This window comes from Salvelinus sp. IW2-2015, linkage group LG18, assembly GCF_002910315.2.
Source record: "Salvelinus sp. IW2-2015 linkage group LG18, ASM291031v2, whole genome shotgun sequence".
Taxonomy (NCBI): domain Eukaryota; kingdom Metazoa; phylum Chordata; class Actinopteri; order Salmoniformes; family Salmonidae; genus Salvelinus; species Salvelinus sp. IW2-2015.
The window spans coordinates 13,708,833-13,729,257 of record NC_036858.1 but is presented as its reverse complement, the minus strand read 5'-3'; the positions used below and the strand labels follow the sequence as shown (position 1 = coordinate 13,729,257).

At 43.7% G+C, this 20,425-nt stretch overlaps 1 protein-coding gene across 2 annotated transcripts in view; it reads right to left on the bottom strand.

Annotated features, from left to right (window-relative positions):
* Positions 1 to 12,315: 12,315 nt before the first annotated feature.
* The window catches only part of rab11fip3 (RAB11 family interacting protein 3 (class II)), a 46,141-nt gene continuing 38,031 nt past the window's right edge, over positions 12,316 to 20,425 (bottom strand). For both annotated transcript variants that reach the window (XM_024006925.2, XM_024006926.2), the window contains 5 exons: positions 20,124 to 20,368; positions 18,475 to 18,556; positions 18,036 to 18,173; positions 17,403 to 17,699; positions 12,316 to 16,521 (listed from right to left, as the gene is read on the bottom strand). In XM_024006925.2, coding sequence (XP_023862693.1) covers positions 16,408 to 16,521; positions 17,403 to 17,699; positions 18,036 to 18,173; positions 18,475 to 18,556; positions 20,124 to 20,368 — 876 coding nt within the window. In that variant the 3' untranslated portion in view covers positions 12,316 to 16,407. The remainder of the gene's footprint in view (positions 16,522 to 17,402; positions 17,700 to 18,035; positions 18,174 to 18,474; positions 18,557 to 20,123; positions 20,369 to 20,425) is intronic.

The window sequence follows — 20,425 nt, the reverse complement described above, 5'->3', positions numbered from 1 at the left end:
TACAATACAGAGGGATATTCCTGCGCAGAGAGAAAGAGAGAAAAAGGTCATCCTCCACACAAACATTTTAYTACATTTAGTTCATTTCTCTTTTTCCTTTGGCTTGGCATGCATTCATTCGTTCCAGGATATGGTGGGCCAGCAGCACCTGCAGCTCTAACTGAAAGGACGTCCTTCAGTGTTCAGGATCCAGGATCCGTAACATCCTCGGGCCCTCTGCCAGCCAGTTCCTAGTGACAGGCATCATTTGTAATCCTCTCACAACCAGTGTCCCAAGGCAGTCACTACTAGTACACCGGCAGTGACAACCAAAACACTGGCTGTTGCCCTTTACACACCAGAGGGATAGAACTTCAAGGTTCACTGTGTATCATCATGTCATGATCATGACAGCAAGCCCAGTGGAGCAGGGTCCAATCCAGTCTTCAGACTATTCTCCAGCAYCACCAGGCTCTGCACGGCCAGGTTCCCGCAGTCTGCATCAGGGTCCCCTTCAGCTACATCTGTCAACAGCACCACACGTTGGACCATTACAATCATCATTATCATAAACAGGTAGACATAAACCAGAAGGAGCAATGATGCTGTTCAAGCAATATATTTTTTAAAGGCCCCTACCAGAGGGCAATTTGACGTAATTCCTGTCCAATAGCAGAAATTGTCCTTTAGGTTCCACCTGCAAAGAATGACGCAGGCTGCTAATACATATTCACGAACTGAGGGTGGGTAAATTGTGGGGGATTTCCACATGGAGTGGAGAAATAACAACAAGTAGTGCACTGACAGCTGTCAGTGTAGCTAGCTAGCATGCTAACCTTATCTAGGTAACTAATGTTATCTGTTGTTGCTTTACCTTATTTAAAAGATTATCCAGCTAGGCTATGGCTGGTTCTGGAGCTGGATTTGTCATAAGCATGTGGGAAAACTTCGCAAGAGATGGTTAGGAGAAACCAGTATCTTTGACTTTGCTATCTATTGTTATCTCAAAAAGTGTTTTTCTACATTGTAATGGACACGGTGCAACCTTTGGTAGGCTCATGATGCCATGGTCCTCACAGCTAGGGGAAGTGAAATGATAGGCTACAACAGTGATTCCCAACCCTGGTCCTCGAGTACCCCCAACAGTACACATTTTTGTGGTAGCKCTGGAGAAACACAACTCCTTCAGCTCATTGAGAGCTTGATGATTAGTTGACTAGTTGAATCAGGTGTGCTTGTCCWGGGTTACAATAAAAATGTGTACTGTTGGCAGTACCCGAGGACCAGGGTTGGGATACACTGGGCTACAATAATCTCGCCGCAAGTGATATGTAACAACACCCGAGCACATCGGACACGAAACACCAATACTTGATGTAACACAGCACAAAATAGATAAACATGTAAAGAGGTTTGTAGGATAGACACGTGTGATTTCTAGCTGCACCACTCAACCATTCATCTTGGGCGCAGGGGGAGCGGGTTCCAAAATTCAATCAATCATATACAGAGCTAGAGCAAAAAATAAGTAAAACTTAAGTGACTATCGATAGATAATAACAGCTAGTAGCAGCAGTGCACAAAACAAATGGAGGGTGTCAATGGAAATGGTCCGGTGACCATTTTATTAATTGTTCAGCAGTCTTATGGCTTGGGGGAAGAAGCTGTTAATTGAGTACGGATCCCGGATCCGGGTTTGAAAATAGACAACTTACGGTGATCGCCACAAATAGTCATATTAAACATTCCTGAAAATAAAAGTGTCTCACATGCTTCAAAAGCCTTGAATCTTGCTAATCTAACTGCGTTGTCAGATTTAAAAAATGATTTACTGCGAAAGAATAGGATGCGATTATCTGAGCTCAGCGCTCCATAAATAAATACTTTTCCAACCAGCACCAGCGTAACATTATCACAGATTGCATTGAAAGAAATGGTTTACCTGTGGAAAATCTTCTCTGTTTGCAAACCAAGGCTCATTGTTACACACTGAATGGTCTTTTGTTCGTTTAAATCCATTTTTTTATGCCTAACACGAAACATTTTGTGAACGCTTATGTCATTGAATTTCATGTCATAAAATTTTTGGCGAAACATCCGACCTAAATACACTGACTAAACCTGACGTTATCCAGTCAGGTTTGGTGTCCTTGAAATCAACTGTTGTTTTGTAACACAACCAAACAGTTGATGGGTCATTTTGCGGGACGTATTGATCCGAAAAAAACGATTGGAAGACAACGACCTCCGACCTCATTGCGCACCAATCGGATGACCATTGTCTCTTGATTGACTGTATTTTAACCCATGACCACTCATCGTCTTGAAATCTAGCTGGTTAGATAGCCAATGAACAGAGGTAAAAGGCACTATCAAATGGTAATTTGTTTGAGAGCGAACTCACACGGAGAACGTGTGTCAACAGCAGTCTTTTGAAATCGCATTTCAACGAGGAAGGACTGAAAGTTATTCGGCAGGGTATTTCGGCAACGTGCATCTTCAACTGTATTTTCATGAAAATCATGGCGAATAAGTCTGGGAAAGCTAAGTCCAAGACTAGATATAGCAATGTAGAGGCAATTTTAGAAGAAATTGATCGTGATACTGATACAGAAATGTTATCTGAGGAGAATCTGTGGGAGCTGCCTCTTATGATTCTGAAACGGAGGCAATTTCTTGGAAGGAGAAGGATATCGTTTTGGATTGGTAAGTTCTTGTCATGCTAATGCCGTTGTTTTGAATATAAAATGTTATTTGTGATAGTATTTACGTTTTAGTTGCAATATATGCAAATGTTATGAAATGTAAGTACACGTGGGCTATTCATTGTGAGGGTACGCTTGTATAGCATGTAGCATGTGACTGTATTTGACAATATTATGTAGCATGGCCACAGATATGATTTGGACCAGTGTTTGTTATTCCTTTCTCTCTCTAAAAAAAAATGTATTTGTAGAAGTAGCAGCCAACAAACAGCTAGCCAGCATGTGATACTCCCCAACAGCAAGCATGTGTACTGTACTTGACAATATTATGGTAGCATGGCCACAGATATGATTTGAGACCAGTGTTTTTTATTCCCTGTTCTCTCTCTCTAAATAAAAATGTATTTCTGTAGAATGTAGCCCAACACAAACAGCTAGCCGATGTGGAGCCACCCCAGCCAACTTTCCGACCGAAAAGGGAGCTGGACCTCAGGTGAACGCGAGCACAACATACAGCCCACTTGAGCTTTTCCAGTGTTTTTCACCCATTCTGTTGTAGGTTCACTCGTGTCTAACACGAATAGTTTGGGAAGAAGAAGCAGGCAGGCAAAAGGGTAGCATGGAAGCCCGTATCCATGTCAGACTTTTACTGCTACCTTTCACTGGTCATCTACATGGGGCTGTGAAGCTGAAAAGCCTGACTGACTACTGGAAGACGTCATCACATTTACATTTAGTCATTTTACAGACGCTCTTATCAAGCGGACTACAGTAGAGCATACATTTATACATTTTTTACATACTGAGACAGGATATCCCTACGCCAAACCCTCCTACCGACGACGCTATGCATTGTGCGTCGCCCCACGGATCTCCGGTTCGGCCGGCTGCGACAGAGCCTGGGCGCGAACCAGAGACTCGGTGGCGCAGCTAGCCACTGCATGCAGTGCCCTTAGACACTGCGCCACCGGGAGATAAAATCATCACTCTACCAACTGCCTTTCCCCATGACTGTTATGTCCTGCAAAAGGTTTCTGGTTGTTTCACAGGCTCTTCACATCAGTGACCCAAAGGTTGATGAAGAGAATGACAAGAAGAAAGGCACAGCAACGTTTGATAGACTGTGCAAAATCAAACCTCTCTACTCCAGCATGTTGAGGCTGCAAGACCTACTTTCAGCCAGCCCAGAACCTGTCCATCGATGAGAGGATGGTAGCCTCAAAGGCCAGAATTGGCCTCAAACAATCATGCGTAACAAGCCAACCAAGTGGGGTTACAAGCTGTTTGTTTTGGCTGATTCTGTGTGTGCCTACACATGCAATTTCTTGTCTTGAGGGGAAGAACACTTGTGCAACTTTAAGGGACTTAGCTTGACTCTGTGATGGAGTTATTGGATTTCCAACTGCTGGGGAAGGGCTACAAACTATTTGTGGATACTTCTACACAAGCCCTACCCTGTTCACAGACCTGAGGAAGCGGAAGTGTGGGCTTGTGGCACCATTCGCACCAACCGGGTGGGCTTTCCGAAGACCAAGGTGAACGACATGCCTAGCGGGGGGCCATGCGATGGATCCGTGAAGATGCCTGCTTTTGTAAAGTGGATGGATACCAGGAAGTCGTGATGTGTTCAACTATACACAAGTCCTTCAATGGGGATCATGTTGCCCGGCGTATCAAGGATGGTACTGGGCATTGGACCACCAAAAATGTCCCCATTCCAACTGCAGTGAAGGACTACAACAAGAGCATGGGGAGGTGTGGACCTATCAGATGCGCTGATAGGCTATTATAATGTTCTGCATAAAACAATGAGATGGTACAAGATTTCTTCTATCATTTCGTCGACATTGCTGTGGTGAATGCATTCATCCTACACAAGGAAATGGCTAAGAGCTGTGGAAAGCCCTTCCTCACACAGAAAGCCTTCAGAGAGCAGCTCATCAAGGAGCTTGCTGGCTACAGCACCACTGCACCAAGCCCTGTTCCTTCTGCTCCTGCCACAAGTGTTCATCTGCCCAGATATATTTGTGCAGACATGGATTGCCTAAGGGCCAAAAGGGCACAGCATGGAGGCGTTGCTGTGTTTGCAAGATGAAGCGCCCATCACATGCACCACATGCTCGGTGACCCTCTGCTTTACCATCAAAAGAGACTGCTATAGCATCTGGCATCGACAGCAGAATATTGTGTAGAGCTTTGGCAAAGTGGGTGGGTTATGTTATATCTGGAGTACTGTTCCTGTCTTATCCTGTGTGAATTTTAAGTATGCTCTCTCTTTCTCTCCTTCTTTCTCTGAGACCTGAGCCCCAGGACCATGCGTCATGACCCCCTGGCATGATGACTCCTTGCTGTCCCCCTCCACCCGACCTTGCTGCTGTTCCAGTTTCAACTGTTCTGCCTTGACCTACCTAAACTGTTCATTTTTACTCTTGAGGTGCTGTCCTGTTGCACCCTCTACAACCACTGCGATATCTACCCGGCACAGCCAGAAGAGACTGGCCACCCCTCAGAGCCTGGTTCCTCTCTAGGTTTTCTCTAGGTTTTGGCCTTTCTAGGGAGTTTTTCTAGCCACCGTACTTCTACACCTGCATTGCTTGCTGTTTGGGTTTTAGGCCGGGTATCTGTATAGCACATTGAGATATTAGCTGATGTAGAAGGGCTATGTAAATACATTTGATTTATAGAGACTGAGGGTCTTCCAAATATTGAAAGGTAAATAGTCACCCATGTTATTTTTGTAAATGTATATTTATTATTTTTAGAGAAAAAATAATAAGAAAAATCCAACTTTTTCTTTTCTTTTTTTCCCTTCATTTTTGGGAGGGATTAGAATACCATTTTGGTATTTTGTATATAGTTATTTGTTTCAGAATGTATACCTTCACCAATTTGGCCACTTGGGTACATTTGGGCTACTTGTGTGGGACACCTGGGTGACCTCATGATAAATGTCATGTAGCACACTCATTTTGGAAGTTATCATTCTGAAACTTTGCACAAGTGCTGTTGCCTTATGTGTTCCACTGAAATTGTTCCCATATTCATATCTAGATGTTTGTTTTATCTTGTTCATTTTAATTATGATGTTACAACAATTAAAATGAAAAAACGTATGMTTTTTTTCATTGTATTATCAAAACCAGGTCTATTGTGTTATATTCTCCTACATTCAATTCACATTTACACAAACTTCAGAGTGTTTTCTTTCAAATGGTACCAAGAATATGCATATCCTGGGCCTGAGCTAGAGACAGTTAGATTTGGTTATGTCTTCAGGCGGAAATTGAAAGGGGGGGGGTATTCCCAAGAGGTTTGGAGCCTTTTGGACCTAGACTTGGCGCTCCGGTAACGCTTGCCGTGCGGTAGCAGAGAAAACAGTCTTTGACTTGGGTGACCGGAGTCTGACAATTTTATGGGCTTTCCTCTGACACCGCCTATTATATAGAGTTGAAGTCGGACGTTTACATACACCTTAGTCAAATACATTTAAAAAAAGTTTTCTACAATTCCTGACATTTAATCCTAGTAAAAATTCGCTGTCTGATTAGGATCTCCACTTTATTTTAAGAATGTGAACTGTCAGAATAAGTAGAGAGCATGATTTATTTCAGCCTTTATTTCTTTCATCACATTCCCAGTGGGTCAGAAGTTTACATACACTCAATTAGTATTTGGTAGCATTGCCTTGAAATTGTTTAACTTGGGTCAAACGTTTCGGGTAGCCTTCAGCAAGCTTCTCACAATAAGTTGGGTGAATTTTGGGCCCATTCCTCCTGACAGAGCTGATGTAACTGAGTTCAGGTTTTGAGGCCGTCCTTGCTCGACATGCTTTTTCAGTTCTGCCCACAAATTTATAGGATTGAGGTCAGGGCTTGTGTGAATGCCACTCCAAATACCGTGACTTTGTGTCCATTAAGCCATATCTTGCCACACACTTTTGAAGTATGCTTCTGGTTCATTGTATTTGAAAGACCCATTTGTGATCAAGCTTTAACTTCCGACTGATGCTGAGATGTGCTTCAATATATCCACATTAATTCTCCTCCCCTCAATGAAGCACTATCTTTTTTTGATGAAATGCACCAAATACACCAACATCCTGCCGGACAATCACCCCCACAGCAATGATGCTGCCACCCTGTGCTTCACAGTATAGGATGTGTTCTTGGCTTGCAAACCTCCCCCATTTATTCCTTCCAACCTAACAATGCGTATTATTGGCCACAAACAGACTCTTTTTTTTGTTTCATCAGACCAGATACATATTTTAAAAAAGTGCGATATTTCCCCATGTGGAGTTTGCAAACCGTAGTGGCTTTTTTTATGGCTGGTTAGAGCAGTGGCCTTCTTCCTTGCTGAGCGGCCTTTTAGGTTATGTCGATATAGACGCGTTTTACTGTGGAATAGATACTTTTTTACCTGTTTCCTCCAGCGTCTTCACAAGTCTTTTTGCTGTTCTGGATTGATTTGCACTTTCGCACCAAAGTATAGTTTCATCTCTAGAGACAGAACGCTTCGCCTTCCTGAGAGGTATGAGGCTGCGTCGGTACCATGGTGTTTATACTTGTGTACATTTGTTTGTACAGATGAACGTGATACCTTCAGGCATTTGGAAATTGCTCCCAAGGATGAACCAGACTCCTTTGTCTTGCTCACATTGATGGAGAGGTTGTTGTCCTGGCAACACACTGCCAGTTCTCTGACCTCCTCCCTATAGGCTGTTTCATCGTTGTCGGTGATCAGGCCTACCACTGTTGTGATGGTGTTGGAGTCATTTTTGGCCACGCAGTTGTGGGTGAACAGGGAGTACAGGAGGGGACTAAGTACACACCCCTGAGGGGCCCCAGTGTTGAGGATCAGCGTGGCAGACGTGTTGTTGCCTACCRTTACCACCTAATTTGCTCATTGGCCTAGGCAGCCAAGTGTAGGGTACAGCGAAAAGCTGTAGCCAGAGACGGAGAAGAAAGCAAGACACCCCACTTGCTGTTGTTTTTTTCTGGTTCAATGAAAGTCAATGAACTAAGTAGATCAGACCCAGTTGCTATTGCATTGGTTTCTATGGGAGACCCATTTCGTTAAGTAGACCGGAACTGACAATTATTTTCAATGTTAAATGGCCTGAGTGAACTCTCTTCATTTATCCACCATCTTTGCTGTAGCCCAAGATGATCTATTATATTGCTCAGCTCAGTCGCAACTCGCAAACTTCGCAGATGTTTCTAATTAATAAACAATGCCATGATGGTGGGTGGTATCATTAAAATATAACCCAGCCCTGAAACGAAACGTTGACTCTCAAAGAATTTACACATKATTTCATAGGAAAAAGACACATCATTGGCACGAATTTGCACGGAGCTGGGACTTCGGTTTTGTCACTTCAAGCCTGAAATATCATACTTTGACTAAAACGATGACTTAATGACTTACATCGTTGTGCAATATCATGGGTAAGCTATGGCCATCATTTTCCAGCTCAAAAAAGTGGAATTCTACWTGTGTGGCCATTTAAATGCAAGGCTACATTTAACACAGTTGATTCACATTGAAAACGTGTACATTAAATTAAAGTTTCCATGATCCTGCAGTTGGAACATTTCTAGCATACATGTAGAGTCTTCTGAACTATTGGTAATATCCTTGGGAGAATTTAAATTCCCATTGATAAGTGAACGATGTCACCGACAAACTTTGCAGGACAGGATATCCTGGATTCCCTGACTGACGCACATTGAGCAGCTGCATGAACATGTGGACTGTGCTCTTTTTAACCACATTCTTCCCAAAGATACACACAAGGTCAGCCCTTAATGATGCCATCAAGCACGTGTTAAACCTACAACACTAATGTGACATGCTAGCAACCCAGCAGTAGGGTTAGGGTCAGAAATACCCTGAAAACAAATCTGCCATTTTCCGGTCATCAACAAAATCATTATTTTTAAGAAGTGGGAGTGCAGTGTGGAAATGGCAAAGGACATGTAGATGACCATTGCTTTGAGCTTTTTAGCGCCAGTGGCAGCTTAAGCYTCACCCTAGTGGGTGCTGCACATTAGTAGAGGAGTACGCCTACAAAGTCCCGTGTGGATGCAGAGAAGCTGAAGAGGACTGAGGATCACCTGGGGACCAGAGAGCAATTTAACATGACTCGTGCTGGTACCCGAACTAACCTCTCCCAGTACATCATACCAGCAGCCAGCTGAATGATCATCATTCACTGCAATGTACTGCAATTCAGCTCTTAGCTGCCAAATATGGCCTACATTTAATATTCATAATAAACTACTACTACGGTCGACTTCCTGAATTGGCTGGGTAAAGCTAAATTAACTCCAACTCCGCCCAATATGTTGAGATTCAGTAGGCTGGTCTCTACTACTGCATGTAGTAGCTATATTCTGTCTCACCTGCCAGCCATGCTCTGGTCTCAAAGAGCTGATCACGGAGCTCCACCAGCAAACTCTGACTTGGCATGCTCAGAAAGACAGAGCAGACAGCAAATAGGACTCCTCGCCGCACKATCCTGTGTTAGGAATAAAGAGGTTGGGTAAGCCATAGACCAATTGGACGAAAGACGAAAACAGTTTCCTATTTATGACCTGTGTTCAGATATACTCGCTGGTCAATGCGGTAGCGTACAGCCCAGACAAAGTCCAACAGAGCTCTGCCCATCTAAGTGGCCACCTGCAAAACACCAGACACCCCATTGAATCACATAGTCAAGTCCCAGCAATGGGGACATTGTCTGAGGCGACACCAGAATACGCAGTAGGGAATGATGGACATGTTTAAGACACCTCACTCAGTCACATACTAGTTTAGTCAKAACAAGGGTGACATCTTATAAGGTRACATCAGGATATACAGTGCATTCGGGAAAGTATTCAGAACCCTTGACTTCTTCCACATTTTGTTACGTTACAGCCTTATTCTAAAATGTATTAAATTACTTTTTTACCACATCAATCTACACACAATAACCCATAATAACAAAGCTAAAACAGGTTTTTAGAAATGTTTGRWAATAATAATAATTCTTATTTTTTAAATACCTTATTTGCATAAGAATTGAGACCCATACTCTGAATGATCGGCTATGAAAAGCCAACTGACATTTACTCCTGAGGTGCTGACCTGTTGCACCCTCAACAACCACTGTGATTATTATTATTTGACCCTGCTGGTCATCTATGAACATTTGAACATCTTGGCCATGTTCTGTTATAATCTCCACCCGGCACAGCCAGAAGAGGACTGGCCACCCCTCATAGCCTGGTTCCTCTCTAGGTTTCTTCCTAGGTTCTGGCCATTCTAGGGAGTTTTTCCTAGCCACCGTGCTTCTACACATGCATTGCTTGCTGTTTGGGGTTTTAGGCTGGGTTTCTGTACAGCACTTTGAGATCAGCTGATGTAAGAAGGGCTTTATAAATAAATGTGATTTGATTTGACTTTGCTATGAGACTCAAAATTGAGCTCAGGTGCAACCTGTTTCCATTGATAATCTTTGATTGGAGTCCACCTGTGGTAAATTCAATTGATTGGACATGATTTGGAAAGGCACACACCTGTCTATATAAGGTTCCACAGCTGACAGTGCATGTCAGAGCAAAAACCAAGCCATGAGGTCAAAGGAATTGTCCGTAGAGCTCAGAGAGACAAGATTGTGTCGAAGCACAGATCTGGGGAAGGGTACCAAAAAATGTCTGCAGCATTGAAGTGGAAGAAGTTGGAACCACCAAGACTCTTCCTAGAGCTGGCTGCCTGGCCAAACTGAGCAATCGAGGGAGAAGGGCCTTGGTCAGGCAGGTGACCAAAAACCCAAATGGTCACTCTCACAGAGCTCCAGAGTTCCTCTGTGGAGATGGGAGAACCTACCAGAAGGACAACCATCTCTGCAGCACTCCACCAATCAGGCCTTTATGGTAGAGTGGCCAGACGAAAGCCACTCCTCAGTAAAAGGCACTGAGGACTCTGACCATGAGAAGCAAGATTCTCTGGTCTGATGAACTCTTTGGCCTGAATGCCGAGCGTCACGTCTGGAGGACACCTGGCACCATCCCTACGGTGAAGCACGATGGTGGCAACATCATGCTCTGGGGATGTTCTTCAGCGGCAGGGACTGGGAGACTAGTCAGGATCAAGGGAAAGATGAACGGAGCAAAGTACAGTGAGATCCTTGATGAAAACCTGCTCCAGAGTGCTCAGGACCTCAGGCTGGGGCAAAAGTTCACCTTCCAACAGGACAACAACCCTAAGCACACAGCCAAGACAACGCATGAGTGGCTTCGGGACAAGTCTCTAAATGTCCTTGAGTGGCCCAACCAGAGCCCGGACTTGAACCCAATCAAACATCTCTGGAGAGATCTGAAAATAGCTGTGCAGCGACACTCCCCATCCAACCTGACGGAGCTTGAGAGGATCTGCAGAGAAGAATGGGAGAAACTTCCCAAATACAGGTGTGCCAGGCTTGTAGCGTCATACCCAAGAACACTCAAGGCTGTAATCACTGCAAAAGGTGCTTCAACAAAGTACTGAGTAAAGGGTCGGAATACTTATGTAAAGGTGATACCAGTTTTATTTTTTATATATATTTGCAAAAATATTTAAAAAACAGTTTTTGCTTTGTCATTATGGGATATTGTGTGAAGATTGATGAGGGGGAAAAAACTATGTAATCAATTTTAGAATAAGGCTGTAACGTAACAAAATGTGGAAAAAGTCAAGGGGTCTGAATACTTTTCAAATGCACTGTATAGGCTACTATTAATCACCCTTTGCCCTCAGAACAGCCTCAATTTGTCTGGGCATGGCCTCTACAWGGTGTCAAAAGTGTTCCACAGGGATGCTGGCCCATGTTGCCTCCAATGCTTCCCACAATTGTGTCAAGTTGGCTGGATGTCCTTTGGGTGGTGGACCATTCTTGATACACATGGGAAACTTTGGAGCGTGAAAAAGCCAGCAGCGTTGAGGTTCTTGAAACAAACCAGTAAGCCTGGCACATACTACCATACCCCGTTCAAAGGCACTTAAATCTTTTGTTCATCCTCTGAATGGCGCGCATACACAATCCATGTCTCAATTGTCTCAAGACTTAGAAATCCTTCTTTAACCTGTCTCCTCCCTTTCATCTACACTGATGGAAGTGGATTTAACAAGTGACATCAATAAGGGACCATAGCCTTCACCTGATCAGTCTATGTCATTGAAAGAGCAGGTGTTCTTAATGTTTTGTACACTCAGTGTTTAGGCTGCTATAAATAACCCGTAGATTATACTGGGCAAATTTTAGAATGCCTGAACAATCTACTAAGGAACTGACAATTTCAGTTCTCCCTTGTCCTATAGAGGGACATTATTTTTTTAATCACTGGATTTGCAGCAATATGATGTAAGAAAATAGATTAGTGGTACAATCCTCCAATGAGCAGCAATCCAGGAAATATAATTGTCTACACCACAAATACTATTGGTCAAGACACTTCAAAGTACACTGCATTCTCTCTCCACGGAAACCACATTCTTATCACGGTTACAAGATACCACTGTGTCTTCATCATGCATGTCTTCATGTATGCAGTCTCTTGTATGCAAATGTGATGAGCAATATCATACGAAATAACGAGATCAAACAAAATATCATTTGATTTATTTTCTAATCTTACTTCATTGTTTTCTTTGACCTTTTTACAATMACTTGAAATTATAATTCCCCAAGAACAACAAGGATTACATCATTCAGATCTTCAAAGAAAAACATAGAGCAGTAAACAATACATTATCCTTCAGAATAAGAATAAACTTCAGTTGTACAAGTCTTGTTTCTACAATGTTCTCTTTTTTCCCTTCCCATTCATTTTAAATGGCAAGCCATGCACTACTATAGTAGTGATGTTTGTGCCTTGAGCAAAACTTTCTTTGGACATTGGAAGCTAGTGTGAGAGCAAAYAATTCACATACCATTTTATATACACATTTAAGTTTTTATAATTATAATTTAACAAACTGACAGTCACATACGGTCAGTCCTTTCCAAGGGCTCGTCYTCAGGTTAGTAAGAGGGGAAATTATGAGAGAGAGGCACAGTGTTAAGACTAGCAGGCCAGTTTTTCAGGGCAGAGTTGGACTCAGCAATGATACTGAATTACTTTTCTGATGATAACGTGTTCAAATTTCAGCAAAGAAGAGATTGTGAGCCGATAGTTAAAATGGTCAGTGAGAAGTAAAACTTCGGTTCTTTGGTCAGTTTTAAAATGATGTGGTTAAAAAGAAATTGGAACGTGTTTAAAGTGCATTAGAGAATCCCATTGAATCAAGTTTAATGTCTGGACAGGACTCTGGTCTTAGTCTAATCAGTCAGCTAGCAATCATGCTAGTGTAAGTCTCACAACTAGCTGTCTAAACTACAGTAGACAGTCTGAAATAAAAAAAATAAACAAGGAATAAACAGAAAATATGGTAATCCTGCTGCTGTATCCATGTAAGATAGGGGAAGATATGTGGGAAGATATGTCTTACGGTTTCCTCCTAGTAATGCACCACTGGCTGCTGGGTACTGTAGTAGTAGATTGGCTGAAGATTGGCTGAAGCCTCTTGAGCCTCATATCTGCTGGGGAAAGCAACCTATTACACTCAAAGGCAGAATGACTTGAACCACTCAGACAGTTCAGCCCTCTGTGGGCTGGCTTTCTGAGGCCTCACTATCTGTCCCGAGGCATCAGGCGCAGTMCAACTCCACTGACCTCCACATGATATGGATCAGTGAACCGAATGATCGGTTTTAAAGATTCAGAAAGTGATATACAATAGTGATCAGTAGTTCTGTGCAGTGCCTGCTCTCAGCTGGGGCGATAACAGAGTTAGCATGTGTCACTGACGTTGACTACAATGACAATGCCCTTTAAGAGGCCACTGTCTGCAACCTCAGCATTACAGTGGATCACACTTGAGTTGGGTTGAAGTGGAATGACCTCACCATAAACAGACATTTTGAAGTGGTCAGACGAGACTGAAGCACGRCAGTGTTGTCAATTCAATGGGTGCTCAATGCAACACTTTTGAAATGTACTGTATGCTACCTTGAGTACAAGATATACATTTCAATCTAAAATAATCAAATATTTTTCTCAAATCAACAATTTCCCCTCGAGTAGCATTCAACAATTAAATCCACTGAATGCCAGTTTCCCTTGAGAATCCATAGATTCCAAAACTATTTACAAACTTTTCCCTCAAAAACAACTGCTATTAGAGAGAAACAACAGGGCAGAGATTGCAAAGTGAAATGTAGAATAAATATCTGGTTGTGATTCACAGAAGGGAGAAATTGACGTGTACGGGCTACATGCTAGAGCGGCATACACAAGACCCTCCCATGGGGGAGGATCATATTTTTCAGCAGAAGACCAAAAAGAAAATGAAGAAAAATTCAATTTTTTTCCCCCCTCAACTATAAAAATACCTAGAATCTAAAGGTTCGAAAAAATGACATGTACAAGTCGTTTACATCCAAGGCCATTTTCCATGGAGCGCTGAAGAGGAGAAAAGCGTGGTGACATACTGTAGCAAGAGTTTAATAGGTGGTGGAGGTGYCTGCGTTAGTTTTTTAGTATAGCTGCGTTGGTTGGTACAGTATACATTGCTGTTCATCCCTTTCACCCAGGGACAAACCACAAGCTGTCAGCAGTTCCAGCAAGTAAGAGTCAGCAACAGTGATATCCTTCAATATGTCCAGTATCTCAACAGTCTCAGGGAGTGCATTAGTGAATAGGCAGCACTGATGACGTGTATTAATAGTCTGCCATTCTCATTTCCTCTTGCTTACGTCCAGAAATGTGGCGAAAAGTTCCGGAAATTCAGATTGGTGCTTAGTCAACTGAGGCTCATACAGTAAAGAAGGGAGTTTTGTTTGGTTTGCTGACGTCTGTTTGTCCATGAAGTCTGTTCTTCTTCGTTCTCCACTGTTCTTCAGAACATTATTGCTTCATCTAAGTGTTAAACATGTTCTGRTCCTTTAAATCAAAAAGCTGTGAGAGTATCAACATGTAACCTCTTCAAAAAAAGGTCAGTTTTCAAATCAATTCAGCATTCTTAATTAATTCATATTGTTTTAAAACAATATATCGTCATATTAGGATTACATCCCTTCACAATAATTTGTAACTTTTATTTCTATTTCTTACAAACAATACTTTTTTTTGTCTAAACCCTCCCCCCAAAAATGAACCGATTCTATTCCTTCAATAAGACATGTCAAATTATTCAGCATTTTCTGTCTGAACATTTTTATGGAAAGTAAGTCACTTATCCAGTAAATGTTTTTGGTTACAAGCAGACCAGACATGTCRTTCCCACCGGATAAACTGGCTCCCTTTCACTTTCACTCAGCAAGGGTCCACTAAGGATCAGGTGGGTCAGTCACACTATAAAGAACAACACTTCCCAGCGCACTCAGCTCAAATAAAAARAACATAGCAACATTTTCTCTCAATTTGATTTAGTTTCCAAGWTAGACCATCCAATTATTTCTTGTCAGTATGACCAACATTTATGTCAGTATTTGTCAGTTTTTAACTACCTCAAAGTCAGAGCTAACATTAAAAGGAATTGATGTGATGGAGAAGTGTTCTCGTATTGGAGTATTTAGCCCGCCTGACCCCCTAGGACTCTGTTTCATTGTAAAAACAAACGGAGATGCAGCAAACAATAAGCCACTCGGCTTCACTGTGGAGACATTGAGGCTCACAAGAATGAACATGTCATTCGTGTTACTACCATTGTAGTCAAWCATGTTTAACCTTTTTTCAAAACAAAGTATTGCAAGCAACACAAAATAACGTAAAACACACATACACAAATGCATGCACTCACACACACTAACCCTCAGGGCATTTCTTGTCCTCTACCCCAGGAACTGTCCCTCACCTGGGTTGCGTTAACTCACACTGGGAATATAATCCAAGTCAAAAGTCAAACCAGGATAAAGACTWACACTGCAAACGTGACACGGTTTATGTAGTAGGTGGCACCGCAAGTCTGTGTTCAAGAGAGCAGCCAGGGTCAACTTCATCTGACCTCGTCCCCTGTCCAGTGCTACATACGGTTTAAACGTGGATTAAACACGGTTCAGTCCGATACAGGAGAACGCTCCCAAACACCCCAGGAGTTCATTTACTGAGCTCATGGTGAAAGATGGTATCGYCTGATATGTAGTGCAAGGACAATACATTTTAGAATCATGCTAGCATTGGTGCTCATAAGATTTCATTGCCAAAAAGATATTTAAGGGGACAGTGACACGTTAACCAGGTCTTCCATGGATTCCAAGAGTTCCTAAGAGAAAACACATTTGCACACACAACCTCAGACACACAAGGAAAACTCAGGTCCCTCTACCCAAATGCAGGGAAGTCATTAGAACCAAAGCCTACTGTATACAGGGGGAACAGACACACAAAGCAAAGCTCAAATCCCAGGGATGTTAAACCATGTAGCTTATTTTTTCATAGACAACAGCCACCAACAGTGACCAAAAAATAAATCTTCTTTAATCTTCTTTAACGGTAATTGGAGTACTTTTCCCCCACCTAATATAGTTCAATAGGTATTGCTCTCTCTGTGGCCAGTCTCAGTAGCCAGTCTTTAAGTGTTTAGCCAGTCTCTCCTAGTATGGCAGTCCAGCGAGGCGGAGAGGCCGCCGGGCTGCCCTACTCCAAGACGAACACCTCTACTTGACTTCCAGCATGGAGGGGTTGGACTCCATGATGGCCACGATGATGCGGTCGATGTAGTCCTGTAGTCGGAAGTTGACGTCCTCCTGCTTGCGGATGGCCTCCATCAACTGCAAAAAAAAAAAAAACATATCTAATGTTTACAAGGATAGTAACTTATTGAGACCTTTTCATTTGCACTGAAAAATTATTCAAGATGGTAAAACGGCACAACAAGATATACAATACAGAGTTCAGCAATAAACATGAAAGATTCAGAATTGTGATGGGGCCGCCATCTGGGCACCAACAGTCTTAAGAAATGTATTTTATTCCACCTTTAATCATCAAGGTTAAAAGGGGGAAAGGGGAATACCTAGTCAGTTGTACAACTGAATGCCTTCAACTGAAATGTGTATTCGGCATTTAACCCAACCCCTCTGAATCAGAGAGGTGCGGGGGGCTGCCTTAATCGTTAGTCTCACTAACCACYTTTCTATCCAATGGCAGTAGAAACGCTTTGATGCACAAACATTGATTTAATAACCATAATATCGAAGCAAACTTGGGAGACACGCGATGACGTGTGGTCCTCCCACTACGACGCGGGAAATCATGCAGTTTATTAGGCTACAGATGAAATAAGTTATGATGAACTTCACAGGGTGGTGAAAGTGCACGGTGATGAGCTTGATGCTGCTTTCCAATAAATACTGAGGGTCTTATTCTGGTGACTTGAAGATCGATGCTTGGCTGCCGTTTGACAAATTAAAATAATCTCGCTCTGTCCTTTTGCCCATAATAATCTCCTCATGTAGGCTATACCTGCACTGCATCTGCCAGCTGTGTGTACAAACRTTTGACTGGTACTGTATATTTATYGCCTGTACATTTTTGGCCTTCTCTGTATATCTATGGCCTTATATCTATGCTTAGCCTTCTCTGTAAATCTACGGCATGTACATCTATGTATATCTACTGTTTACATGTATCTATCTATATTGTGACTCACCTCTCCCCGGGACACAGAGTTGATCTCGGCAGCCAGCGACTCGGAGAAGGAGGCCGTCACCAGGTTCTTGGCTCCCTGGATGCTCAGGTTGATYATCTGGCCGTTCAGCTCATCGTTCTGCTCCTTCAGACTGCGGTTGTCCTGCTTGAGGCGTCGGATCTCCTGCTCCAACTCGGCCTCGCGGGTGCGGCTCTGGTACTCCTGCAGCCCGGCACTGGGAGAGCGTCCTCTCCTAGCCTCTGCCTCCAGCTTGTACAACTGCAGGTGCTCCAACTGCTTCCGCAGGTCCTCAATCAGCTGATGGAGGGAGAGAAGGGGGGATAGGAGAGAGAGAGAAAGACCGCTGTTAGAGAGCAATACCGCAATAGTCTATTCTGCAAGAGCAACTATTCACCAACCGTTGGAGGGGTAGGTTGAAAAATAGATTTAAAAAAATATTTTTTTTTTTAAAATATTTCTTTTTACATATGTTCTACCCAGCAGCAGAGAAATAAAGAAAAGCGAAAAGGAKCCCTACTCATCGACAGACCAAAACTAAACGACGGACAGGATAGCCCTCCACATTTGACGTGCATTCAGAGTCAGACGGARGTACAGTTTGCGATGTACAGGTGTCACCTCGTGACCTCTCACCTCCTGCGTGTGCTCCTTTTCCTTCTGGTTCTGGTGGCGCTCGTGGGTCAGCTTGTCGGTAGTCTTCCTCCGGYTTTCCAGCTCCTCGTTCAGCCGCTCCGTCACGTCCTCCACCTCGTCTTCCAGCTTCCTCTTCTCCTGATAGGCAAACGAGGAGGAATGAGAGATAATAGGAGAAATACATAGACACGGTATGGGAGGGAAGAGAAAGGACAGATGAGTGGGAGGGAAGGAAACTTGGGAAATGGGGGTTGAGGTAGATGGAAAGAAGAGGTGAATGAGAGGAGAGGTAAATAGACAAGGGATTGGAGGGAACAGAAAGGAGATGGGGGAAGAGAAGGAAACTGGAGATGATAGGGAGGTGAATGAAGAAGAAAGGGAGGAGTAGGAAGAGGGGAAGAAAGACGAGGAGGAGGAGGAGAGAAGACAGTGCTCTTACCTCCTCTAGTCTCTCGATGTTGGCGCGGTAACAGGGCACACAGGATTTCAGCTCACTGTTCTCCTCATCCAGCTGCTGCAGCCTAGGGCAGAAAACTGCGCAGTTAAATTACATTCACCAATGCTAGAGCCACGGTACACAACACAATTGACAAAACCAATTCAATCTATTCAAATCATTCATTCAACAAATTAAATGAACATTCTGTTCCACACACTGGCACATTCACAGCTGAGCAGATACAGTACAGTACAACTGACCTAGCCTGACGACTCACACTCCATTCTTCCGCTGCTCTGTGGTTCGCGACATGCTTTAGTCTGAGACTGCCATCATTGAAGCCGTTTGTGGTGACGAGGGGCACGAGGGGTGTTGTACAAAACAAAGTCATCAGAGATTGGATCGTCTCTAACCAATCAACTATCAAAGCCACCGCTTCAACCACGTGTTCTTGCTCTGGCCCAACCCATCGGTTTCTGGACCAATCAGACGGCCCCGAATGCGTTCGCATTTGGTGAAGGGTCAGGGAAGTACTCAGATCCAGATTCATTGCGGAGAAGAAACTAACGTCTGTGGGCGTGGCCTTTGGCCAAAGCAAGGAGTCTGGTTAGTCAGGCAACAACTGACCTGCTGTGACACCTACATGTAACTACCAACATAAAGTATCTTAATAAGGAGTTGGACCACCACGAGCTGTCAGAACAGCTTCAGTGAGCCTTGGCATAGATTCTACAAGTGTCTGAAACTCTATTGGAGGGATGCAACACCATTCTTCCATGAGAAATTCCATAATTTGTTTTTTGTTGATGGTGGTGGAAAATGTTATCTCAGGTGCTGCTCCATAATCTCCCATAAGTGTTCAATTGTGTTGAGATCTGGTGACTGAGACGGCCATAGCATATGGTTTACATCGTTTTCATGCTCATCAAACCATTCACTGACCACTCGGTGCCTGTGGATGGGGGAATTGCCATCTTGGAAGAGACCACTTCCATCAGGATAAAAATTATTCACCATAGGTTGAAGGTGATCACTCAGAATGGCAGTGTATTTACCTTGCCCTCTATGGGGTTGAGTGGACCTAAACCATGCCAGGAAAATGCACCCGATAACAGAGCTGCCAGAACCCCTGTCTCTTATACACATCTAGATGTGTATAAGAGACAGAAACAATAACAGAGCTGCCAGAACCCTCATTTACTCAAGTGTTCCCTTTATTTTTGGCAGCTACCTGTTACACGTCTACTCTACTGAGAAACAGCTTTGGGTTCAAGGGCTTTGGGAGGGTGGTCCTGGGGCCACCCCTGGGTGCACAGTTTTTGCCCTGGCACTACACAGCTGATTCAAATAACKAACTCATCATCAAGCTTTGATGATTTGAATCAGCTGTAAACCAGTAGGTGTCAGTGAAGCCCCACAATGTCACTGACCGACGCAATCATTGGAGCAGTGTTGACAATCACAGCCTCTAAAGGCCTATGTACCAGGCACACCTGCTGGCCACCCTTGCTACAGTCACACACACACTCTCTCTCTCTCACGCACACACACACAAGTACCTGGGCAGAGCTGAGGATGCTACACACAGGATGCTAACCACTCTCCTCGTCTTACTGGACACGCACACCACACACCCACCCCCCACATACCTAGCCTGCAGGTTCTCCAGCTCCAGGCCCCTCTCCCGCTCCAGCTTGGTGAGGGCGTCCTTGTGGCGGCGGGTCTCCTGGTGCAGGTGGTCCTCGGCGCGGAGCTCTTGCTCCTTGAGCTGCTCCTCCAGGGCGTTGGCCCGGTGCACCAGCTGCAGGTTCTCCTGGCGAAGGCGCGCGTGCTGCTCCCCGCTGGCCTCCGAGTCCTTCTCCAGCTCCGCCACGCGACGCTCCAGRAGGAGCACCTGGGAGGTGGACGGGGTGAGGGTTAGCACAGAACAGTGTTGTTTATTACGATCTCT